We start from the raw sequence: 10,558 nt of genomic DNA, 5'->3' as shown, positions 1-10,558 counted from the left end.
CCCTGTAGTGTTTGCAACCACTGATTAAGACTTAATTTAGAAGCCTGAGTTGGTTATTTACTCAATTGCAGTCAACAGTGTGATGCAAAATTCTGAGGCACCATCACAAAAGGTAGAGTAGAGGCCCTTTTGAAAATTTGTATTATTTTTTATTTTACGATCCCCTCCACCCCCTCCCATTTTGAAGGCCCCATGTAGTGCATGTCCTGCGTGCCCCTTCCCTACGTCATCGACTGCATTGCTGGGGCATTATTCATCAAAACCCTTTATTCTATTAGGTGAAGGAATTTCTTCTCCTCCTGTAATGGCACAAACTAAGATCTGCTAAACTGCTTTTGTTTATTTTGCAGCCATAGTGTTTGAAGCTGCATTTTGTAACTATTGTCCTTTTGAGCAGATTTACCTTTAGCAATTTAAAGTCATGTTTATACCCAGATATTTCTTGCCATGTATCCATGCTGAATCTGTTGTCTAGGTTACCGACACTTCTCTCATTCTCAGGACCAATTCTTTCCATGCTTTGTGATCTGAAAAAGTCAAACAAATAGATAGGCTAAATAAATAAACGAATGAATAAATCCATATAACATGAACCATTAAAATTGTCTAATACTATAACTAGCTTATTAGTATAGCTAGTGAGGAGCAGAGACTGTTTAACACCCCCGAACTCTAAAACCAATTTATTGTATAATACAGAGATTTTTACCCGAGTCGAATTCAAATGTAAGACTTCACTTTTGTGTCTGGTTTTATTAAACTCACCTTCCTTTAAGGCTTTTATCATGAACGTCCGGTTGTGGTCGCGTCTATTATTAAGTCACCACCACGCGCCATATTGCTTTCCCAGTTGTAGCTATCCAGTAGCACAGCTTTCTTCTCCACAATGCTTTCCAAAGTATTGGGACAAAAATATGTCTCAATTGCGAAGGCCTGGTGAGCGTTTGTTTTGAGTATATTCGATATTTTTCGATTATGGTAGATTTTTCCTCTTTGTATTAGTTTTGTCCTTGTTGACCTATCATAGCTGGCAACGAGCTAGCTAGCTAGTTAAGATAACTTAGGTTATCTTAGCTAATTAGGGATATGTTCGAACACATACATTTTAAAATATTTAGTTAGTAAACGATAGTTTCTGGATCTTCGGCATATATCATGGTACTGCCGTTATCGAAGCGATAGAAATAGCTAGGTTAGCTAACTTGGCTAATTTGTACCATAATATCCGTTATCTGCGTTGTTTGCAAGGTCGCATTCGTGCGTTTTGAGTGTTGCGAGAATCGTCTCATGTAAAAATCTATCTCGGAGTTCCAGTGTGCCATCACTTTTTCATAAACACAAAACTCAGAGATCTCGCTTGCCCTCCAACATACTAGCTAGGAAAAGTAGCTGCTAACTAGCTGACACAGCTTGTCAGCAGAGTTCTCTCTCTTATTTTGGCCAGGTCACACTACGTTGACACAAAGTCTGAAGGAAAACCGAAACGCTACATGGACAAACTAAAACCATACTTATTTATTCATTGGTTTGTTACTGGCTAGTTGACGAAACGACAGACACATTATTACCGATCTGAGAAACAAAATCCAAAAAGGTCCTAAGTCCTCTTGCTAACTTGCAACTAACTCCTTATTGGCAAACGTAGCAACTTGTGGGTTTAGGTTTTTACTCATTGTGCGCTTGTCTGCTTCACAGGGTCCCCACCATGGCTGTGTGGGGAGGGGTTGGAGGAACTGCAGTAGTTCACTTTACAGACTGGCGATTGATCCTGGACTATGTGCCCTACATCAATGGCAAGTTCAGGAAAGATGAGTAGACTTCATGGTAAGTATTTCTTGTGGCTTTAGGCTGCTGTTGGTACAGTGAACATGATGTTGGCATACGTTACCAACTTCCATACAGTATTACTGAAAAATATGTAACAAATAATGTTTACAACAGTATATTAATTTACAGCAGTGATATTCCCCTCTGTCTCGTCTGAGGGTGTCTTCTGTACTATATAGCTTTAAAATGAAGTTAAACTGCAATGAAGAGATTTTTGTATTTATTTATAGCACATTTGCACTGCTTTATTCCACCTATTTGCACAGACATGCTACTTTGTTATTGTTTTGAAATACAATTATATTTTTTGGGCCAAACCTTTTGAGTTCTCTAGAATGAGTACTTTTTAAAGCCAGTATAAAGCTGGATTTTTATGATGATCCAGTTTAATGACTTTGGCCATGAGTATTTTATTTGTGCTTAAGAGAACCATTCATATTCACCTCACCCAGTTTCAAGTCATGACTACAATGAATTAATGTCTTCAACACTCAAGGCAAGACTGAATCTTCTGCAACTACATGCTTTTTCTATGTGCTTTAAGTCAAGAGAATCTGATTGCCTGCTGACTTTATACTACGGCACATAGTGTTTTTACTTGCGATTGAGGCATGACTTTGGTTTAGTGGACTTAAACAAAACAAATACTCACTTTTATGTCTGATGTATGACCCTATGTTCTCAGAGGTGACTTGCTATGTTATGAGTTGATGAAAATGAAAGATACCTGTGTACTTGCATGATGAGGTCCTAAGCAGAGTTTTCAACTCTTACATCTTAGATAAGGTTTGGGTGGTTTGTTTACAAGATATACATTGTGTTTGCCCCTACCCTGGTTTATTTAGTATAATTCTTGCCAATTAACTCTCCATCCACACTACACTGGTAGATCTTGGAATTTACATTTACAGCATTTGGCAGACACTATTATCCTGAGCAGCTTGCATATTTATCATGATGACTGAAAGTGTTTTCCCTGGGAATTGAACCCATGACCTTAATCCATGAAGCTGTTGTAACTGGAACCTGTGAGACACTGTGTACAACTGGAGGAGGTGCTAAGCAGCTGTTTAATGAGACAACCAGTCTGTACTGAACAAGCTGTGGTGTGATCATCTGTTTTAGTTTACTTTATAGCGGGCATGATGCACATCTTAATAATGGAAGTTGGTAAAATTAATAATAGAATTGCATGAGCCTTGTCATATTTTCCAAAGAACAATTCAGTTCCATTCAAAGACTTGTCACGTGCATTTGTAGCAGGTGAAAATTAAATGTGGCAGTTTTGAAGATTGCACATAGCAAAACAATAAACAGTCAATGCAGACAATGTAACAACTGTTGGGGGGGGGGGTGCACACATGCAAGACCAAAACAAGAGCATGAAGTAGACTAGATGTACATTCAAGGTGTCTGATGCTGAAAATAAATGGAACTGACATTAGTACTGATTTCTTTCTGCAGGTCTGATGGTCTGTTGAGGACTGATTGGGATATCAACAGCTCATGAGCCCAGATTTACTTCATTAAATGGACTAGAAAGTCATCATCTGTCTTGCTTTGGTTTATCAGAGATATAAGAAAGCAAACAATATGTATATTTATTTTAACCACAGCTGGTTCTCACAATACCAGTAATAATTAGTATATGTCACAAATTACAGATCGTTTTAAATATGACATTTTGTGTCAACTTTTCCCCTCTCAGAACAGTCTCTCTCTTTCTTTTTTTTAAGGAAGCTATCCATTTAATTGAAAGTAAACTGATTGCTAGCAGAATCATTGCCCTGGATAATCAAGCCATATTTTTAACTAAAATTACTGAACGTTGATTTCCAGTACATCTGTCTGAAAAGATCACTTACACTATCCTTCCGCAATACCCTTCTGTTGGAAACTAGTGGACCTTTTAATGAAGCTTTCATTTTGTTCTAGGTTTGTTTGGGGGTTTTTTTGTTGGGTTTTTTGTGCACTATCCATATCTTCACATGGAGGTTGGTTAATAGTACTTGTCAAATAAAAGGAATGAAACTATAAATGCTGTGTTAATTTGCATAAAGTGTGAAGTACTGAACATAAGTGTTTTTATAAGTAATTTCAACTCTCATTTAATTTTTGTCTGTATGTGCATGAACAAAGGTGCGTGGACTCAATTACCAGCAGATGAGATTGAGCAGTAACACAAAAAGTTTCAAATATGACTGACATATGGCAAGAGTACATTAATGTACAGTGGTGTGCCTTCAAATGGCAGACTTGTACTGGCTTGAAATGGTAACCTCAGAAACATTATGAAGGTTGTGTTGAATTATGCGAAGTATGTGTAACTTGTGTAAGTATGTTTGTTGTGGTCAGTGGTAGTGCAGTGTTTAAGGTGCTTGACTGAAGGTTGCCAGTTCAAACCCCACCACTGCCAAGTTGCCACTGTTGGGGCCCTCAGCAAGACCCTTAACGTTCAGTTGCAATTGTAAGTTGCTTTGGATAAAAACATTAGGTAAATGCTAAAAAAGTAATATTCATTTTACCGAAACAAATGAAGTTAATAATTACTTGTGGTTTTTGTTTTTTTGTTTTTTTACTTTGATTAAGCGACTCTAATACGTTCTCAGAACATAATTATTGTACTTACACTCTTGTTTAGTAAAGAGCAAAATGATTCAGAACGCAGTCTATTTAGATTATTTCTGTGTTTATGAATTGATTCTTTCAATCGAATTTACTCGAGCTCACTCTTAAATTATCATGAATATTAAAACAGTAGAAGTGGAAAGTTGACGTGTTAGGTGAAATGTTCAGCACTCCACACAACGACATAATCTATCCAGAAATAATCTATTTCTATTGTGCAAAATAGTGTCGCAAGCCGGACGATTATAGATTGATTCCATGGTTTGTGCCGATTCAGGGACGTAAGAATCTACTCCCAGCGCGAGAATAAATGAAGGGGCCGGGGCATGATAGGAGAGAGGCGGGGCCTTTGTGTGAGGGGGCGGGGCCACGAGGTGAGAGAGTCGTGCGGTAAAGAAGCGGGTTAGAGCCAGCAGCCCGACGGTGTTCACGTTTGCTGTAGCTCTTCGCGTCCAACTCCGGGAGAAGAATGGAGAGGAAAAGGTGGGAGTGCTCGGCTCTCCCAAATGGTTGGAAAAGGGAAGAAGTGACCAGAAAGTCGGGCTTGTCCGCGGGGAAAAGCGATGTCTATTATTTTAGGTACTGCTTGCTGGATTAGCAAGGGAGATGTAGCTTAGCTAACGCTAGCTGGTTTGACAACGTTGCCATTGAACTTTTGCAGCTGGCACAGCGCTAAAACAAACTAGAATGCTAGCTAGGTGAGATGGTTAACTTTTAGCAGTTATAAGACCATTTCTCAAAAGTTACTCAGCATTTCTCACGTTACTTCACATTCGCTTTTTTGTGCGAGTTATCCGATTGTATTTTGTGTTCTAATTGTGTTCTAAGGAATACTGCCAAACGCAGGCGGTTTATTAAGTTAACCTAGCGAGTAAGCCAGTTGGCAAGATAACCCGGTGCTGTTAGCTGTCTTGCTAATTAGCTAACGTAGCTAAATTAGCTACTAACGTTACTTATTCTAGCTGGCTGGCTAGTTATGAGGACTTACTTGCTTGTAACGTTGGCAAACTTTACTGACCACTTGGGTATCAAAGTTCCCTTTTTGGGATTAAATCGATAAGTTAGTAGGATATACTGTTTAGCTATCAGGTTTAAAGTTAAGGTTACTAGTTAGCCAGCTACTTGGGTGGACATAACCTGGTGTCTATTAGCGTAATGCAACATTCCTTTGTTGGCCGTTGATTTCACGTGAATAAAAAACACCGTTTGTGTTTGCTGTAGAAATGTTTGCTCGATATGTGCTGCTCTTTATTGAAAGCTACAGCATTTAGGCAGACCTTTGGAGGAAGGAGAGGTTTTTTTATGCATTATCTCAAGTCTGAAATAAAATACGGTTACAAATCGGTTATCAGTCCGATTGATGCTAAATGTCAACGAACACCATCCTGAAGATGGCGTTTGGATTTTGAACTCAACCGACAGATAGCTAAAATTATTTTAGACATCTTGATTATCTATCTGAGACTTCGGGATTAATCTAAGACCCAAGTTTGCATTGTCTTTGTGTTTAGCTAAGTGAGTTGCCCGATCTTAAATGTTTTATTTCAGCCGTTCATTATGGTCGTCATAACATGTGAATGTGAAAGTTTTATATTCGAGCTGACGAACTACTACAGGTATCGGGTGTATTTACGTTGGCAACGGGTAAAGTTTGGGAGGGTTTCTGCTGCGTTGGCTGCCTTTTGGTATTTTTCGCGTCTAAAATGGTGCTTCTTTAACACTTCCTTTTTGTGTATCCACAGCCCCACAGGAAAGAAGTTTCGGAGTAAGCCACAACTAGCCCGTTACCTTGGAAACTCCATGGACCTGAGCTCGTTTGATTTCCGTACTGGGAAAATGATTATGAGTAAACTGAACAAGAACAGGCAACGCTTACGCCACGACCATGGCGTTCCCAACAAGGTATGTTGCAGACTGAAAGAAAAGTTGTGTGTTACTGTATGGGCACCTGAGGTGTCAATGCAAGTGGATACAGTTGAACCATTAAGTCACATCATCTCAACATTTTACTTGCCTGCACTTTATACTGAATTTGTTTTTAGGGTAAGCCTGATCTGAACACCTCTCTACCAGTGAGACAAACAGCATCCATCTTTAAACAGCCTGTTACCAGGGTCACAAATCACCCCAGCAACAAAGTGAAGACTGACCCTCAGAAGGTTGTTGAGCAGCCTAGACAGGTAACTGTACAACTAGAATCACAACTAGGTTCACTCAGGTTCATCAGATATGAATGCTGAGTCAGTAGAAACCAAATATCTGGAGAGCTGAAAACCTCTGACATGCGTTCCCTTGGCCTAAACTGTTATCAAGTTTATTTGGCTATGCTGTAGTACACAGCTCTGAGCAACTAATCAGATAATAGTGTTTCTAAAATGAACTGCACTCTGATGCTTTTGCATTTTAGGTACAAATTCATTCTGTGATGCAAAGTGCGACATTTTGGTTTTTGTGGGGCTGAGACTGAATGCATGCTTGAGACATGGTGACGATGATGTAAATTGCAATATGTCACTTTCTATAGAAAGTTACACTGGCTGTTGCTGTACATGAATTGATGTAGTAACATTTTAGCCAGTTGGGATAGACTAAGTTTGAGTTTGACCAATACTTGTACATACAATATTGTTTGACATTATGAATGCATCTCTCCTCAGCTCTTTTGGGAGAGGAAACTTGGTGGACTGAATGCATATGATATAGCCGAAGAGCTGATGAAGACTATGGATCTTCCCAAAGGCCTTCAAGGTTAGTATGTCAATGGTAAAGTAGAGCTGTAAGGCGGATGAATGTGGCCATACCAGATCTAAACATGGGCTTTACCAAGATTCTTTTGTGCGTGTGGGCGCCCATGCACCACATCCTGGGGGCTTTATTATTATTTGCTTGTGGGTAACTGGATATTCTTCTGTATTTAAGCTTAATTGTTGCACTTGTGGATGTCCAGATATGTTCATACAGTGTTTGCACTCTTCACAATTCTCAGCTTCCACCAGATGTTGGACCACTGAATTGTGCCCGCATACTACAAATTAATTGGCTTTTACTTATTTCATTTGAGTGCCCGTTTGTTTTTCAATGGTGTGATGTTTAAGTGTCCTCCACTTCAGCGGTTGGCCCAGGCTACACGGACAAAACGCTCCTGTCTGCTATCGCCAGCGCCCTGCACACCACCAGTGGCCCAATCACGGGCCAGCTGTCTGCTGCTGTGGAGAAGAACCCAGGTGTCTGGCTCAACACTGCACAACCCCTGTGCAAGGCTTTTCTTGTGACTGATGAGGACATCAGGTACGTGGGCATACAACACTGCTCTACACCTCCCTGCTAACTGATCGCATGCTGAGACTGCAAAAGCCAATGGCTTTGACACAAGCTTGATTTGCCACAATGGCTGAATGCAGTTTTAACTGATGTATGTTTTTATTGCTGGCAGTGTACCAAAAGTAAACATGTGAGTGCATGTTCTGTTGTAGAAGCAGTTTAATGCATTTAAACTGAACTTGGCATTTGTTTCTACTTGGACACTACTGTGTTGTCTGTGTATGGGTCCCTTCTGCTTTACAGTCTTGGGAGTAACCATAACTCATGCTGCTGAGCTGTGATGGGCTGAGCTGTTGCATCACCCTGCTTGTGTTACAGGAAGCAGGAGGAACTGGTATACAGTGTGAGGAAGAGGCTGGAGGAAGCCCTCATGGCTGACATGCTGGCTCACATAGAGGAGGCTGCCAGTGATACTGAGCCTCTGAAGGAGGAGACCAATGGCAGCGAAGAAATGGAGGCTGTATAGCCACAGGAAAACAGGTGCTTAGATACTGCTGATGCTTAAATACTCATAGGGCTGACTTATTTCCAAAGTGTGATTTTGAAAGTAAATCAAAGTTTAAGATCAGTTGTCACCTATTGTTTAAAGAACGGTGATATTCTACAAGTCTTAAGAATTCAGTCGAATTGATTGTGTTGCCTGCTCCTGTGTGCTTCCAGTGCCTGACATGTAATGTAACCTATTCCTCCATGTTGTTCAGTCATGAAGGGAGCTGTGTGGATCGCAGTATTCCCCTCCCACGCAGTCACACAGAAACGGGACATTTACCAACATCTGATAGCTGGTGCTTTCTTTTGATATAAAAAAAAGTAACACTTCCTCCCTTTTTCAGCACTCCTTTAACTTAACTGTGATACCCAATGTTTTACACAGTAAGAAACTTTTTTTGTGTGTGTGTTGGAGAATGTTTACTGGTAGTACATGTCTTGCCATTGCTCATACATATGAATGTCTGTTTTGTGCTTACAGCCAGGTGTTTCTCATGAAATGAAACTATTCTATATGGGGACATATGCAGTTCTGGAATCTGGTCCACATAGTCTGAAAGATGTTAAGGTTGTAAGTGGTAAAATATAGCTGTAAAAATACAATAATCTCTCATTACTGAACTTTCACAGCTTGTGACAAGTCCTTGGCACAAGCCTTTTCAATTATTGGTGCTTTTTCCTTCTGTTTTGCTCTGAAGGCTAGAGCTATTCTATTTATTTTTGTGTGTTATGGTTTAAAATTGTAGAAAATGTGAAAAAAATTTAATTTAATTGTGGTGCAAGCCAGAAGCAGCATTAGCTGTTTTACATCTTAAACACCTACTGGAAAATGGAGCTCTCACTGACGCAGCAGTCAGCCAGTAACATGAACATATAATTGTCATTACTGTTTGTTATTTTCAAAGTGTTAACAGTATCCTCCAGTATCTTCACATTATTTGCTTCACTGGAAGAGTTAATGTGAAATGTGCTCCTCTTGCTCAAAACCATGATTCAGTAGTCATCTCTTGAAAACAAAGCAGTCCTTATTTAATCATGGCAGCAACATCTTTGGTTTATAAGTTAAAATTTGGATTTTTAGCTTCTGTCTTTTCATGTTCACCAACCTAAATCAAGGCCAATCTTTTAGGCACAGATTAAATGCTGTCTTGGGCCAGTGGGATTTGCTTGGAAGTTTGTAAATTTGGCTCAAAATTAAATAATTGAGGAAAGACTTTTGGCTGGCTAGAGTAGCTAGATAACTACATTTTGAATGAACTTGTCTGAGGGTGCTCATCTTGTGCGTTATTAGTTATACATGATGGATAAATATATAAATAGTTGGCTTCAGATTAATATGGTGCTTTAGGGGGTGGGGGGTTGTAAGTGTCTGTCTTCACTTAATAGGTTGTCCTGTTACCCAAGTCTAGAAGCTTTTGGTTCTTTGCTGTGTATTTGAAAGTAGGACCAGGACCAGGGTGGACATTGCTAGAAGCTAAAAGTGATCCTACTATGTCCTAAGTGGAGTAACAAATGGATAGATGTTCTGTGTTTACACTAAGTGACATACAACCAGTGAGTAAAAATGCAAACCAATTTACCACTTTGCCAAAAAAGGTCAAAGTAAGAATGTTTGTTTGTTTCTAAAATGGTTTATGCATCGTCATTCTAATTAACCTCCACTAAGGCTGAAGTAGCATGTTCCCTGTGTCTATCACTGTATTCCTCTGTATGTGAACAGTACATACTGAACACTGATTATTAAATCTGATTGATGCAGTAACCCAACATGTAAGTCAGTCTTAAATGCATTCAAGTTTTTAATATGTAATACTAGACTGAATGTGTTTCATGCTATAAGTGCCATCTGAAATTATGCATCAGATTCTTTATCAAGACTGTTATTTACCTAATTGTGTTGTTGTGTTTTTAATAAATAACTTACAAAGGAGGCACAACCTTTTCTACTTTATGCAGCCTTGGATGAATGGATCCTTTTTTTCAGGAACACTGCCTCTGTGGGCTTAATTTTGTAAAATGAATAATAAAATGGAATATTCTTAAACTGCTCTGGTCTGTCTAGTGAATATTTTATAAGACGAAGTGTGAGAGAAAAGGAAAATGTCTTAGCTAAATGATTTAAAGTATATTGAAACTGCACTACTACCATGTAATTTAGGAATTAAAGTTACAGATTTGTACATAAAAACATGCTGAGCTTTTGTGTGCGAGTCCGAAACCACCCCGTTTCTTTCAAGTGATGAACCTAGCTCACGAGTAGCATTCCTGGTTACGAATTGGAAACGTCCCAAGA

At 39.3% G+C, this 10,558-nt stretch overlaps 2 protein-coding genes across 5 annotated transcripts; both read left to right on the top strand.

Moving 5' to 3' along the window:
- Positions 1-815: 815 nt before the first annotated feature.
- On the top strand, positions 816-3,865 carry uqcr11 (ubiquinol-cytochrome c reductase, complex III subunit XI). Its single transcript, XM_027021742.3, has 3 exons — positions 816-936; positions 1,696-1,824; positions 3,292-3,865. Exons 1-2 carry the CDS (start codon positions 887-889, stop codon positions 1,814-1,816), a joined length of 171 nt encoding a protein of 56 aa, XP_026877543.1. The 5' UTR covers positions 816-886; the 3' UTR covers positions 1,817-1,824; positions 3,292-3,865.
- Positions 3,866-4,817: 952 nt separating this feature from the next.
- Positions 4,818-10,307, top strand: mbd3a (methyl-CpG binding domain protein 3a). Of its 4 annotated transcripts, none has more exons than XM_081723808.1 (7): positions 4,841-5,034; positions 6,198-6,357; positions 6,498-6,635; positions 7,113-7,203; positions 7,566-7,743; positions 8,095-8,256; positions 8,747-10,307. In XM_081723808.1, exons 1-6 carry the CDS (start codon positions 4,925-4,927, stop codon positions 8,240-8,242), a joined length of 825 nt encoding a protein of 274 aa, XP_081579934.1. In that variant the 5' UTR covers positions 4,841-4,924; the 3' UTR covers positions 8,243-8,256; positions 8,747-10,307. The 4 variants fall into 4 exon arrangements, with proteins under 4 accessions (XP_026877539.1, XP_081579934.1, XP_026877538.1 ...); XM_027021737.2 differs by lacking the exon at positions 8,747-10,307 and adding an exon at positions 8,478-8,563; XM_027021738.3 differs by lacking the exon at positions 8,747-10,307 and having other exon boundaries at positions 4,818-4,938; positions 8,095-8,563.
- The last annotated feature ends 251 nt before the right edge of the window (positions 10,308-10,558 follow it).

This window comes from Electrophorus electricus, chromosome 11 (assembly GCF_041902795.1).
Source record: "Electrophorus electricus isolate QZ-2024a chromosome 11, ASM4190279v1, whole genome shotgun sequence".
NCBI lineage: Eukaryota > Metazoa > Chordata > Actinopteri > Gymnotiformes > Gymnotidae > Electrophorus > Electrophorus electricus.
The sequence above is the reverse complement of the archived record's forward strand: the minus strand, read 5'-3'. Positions and strand labels throughout refer to the sequence as shown.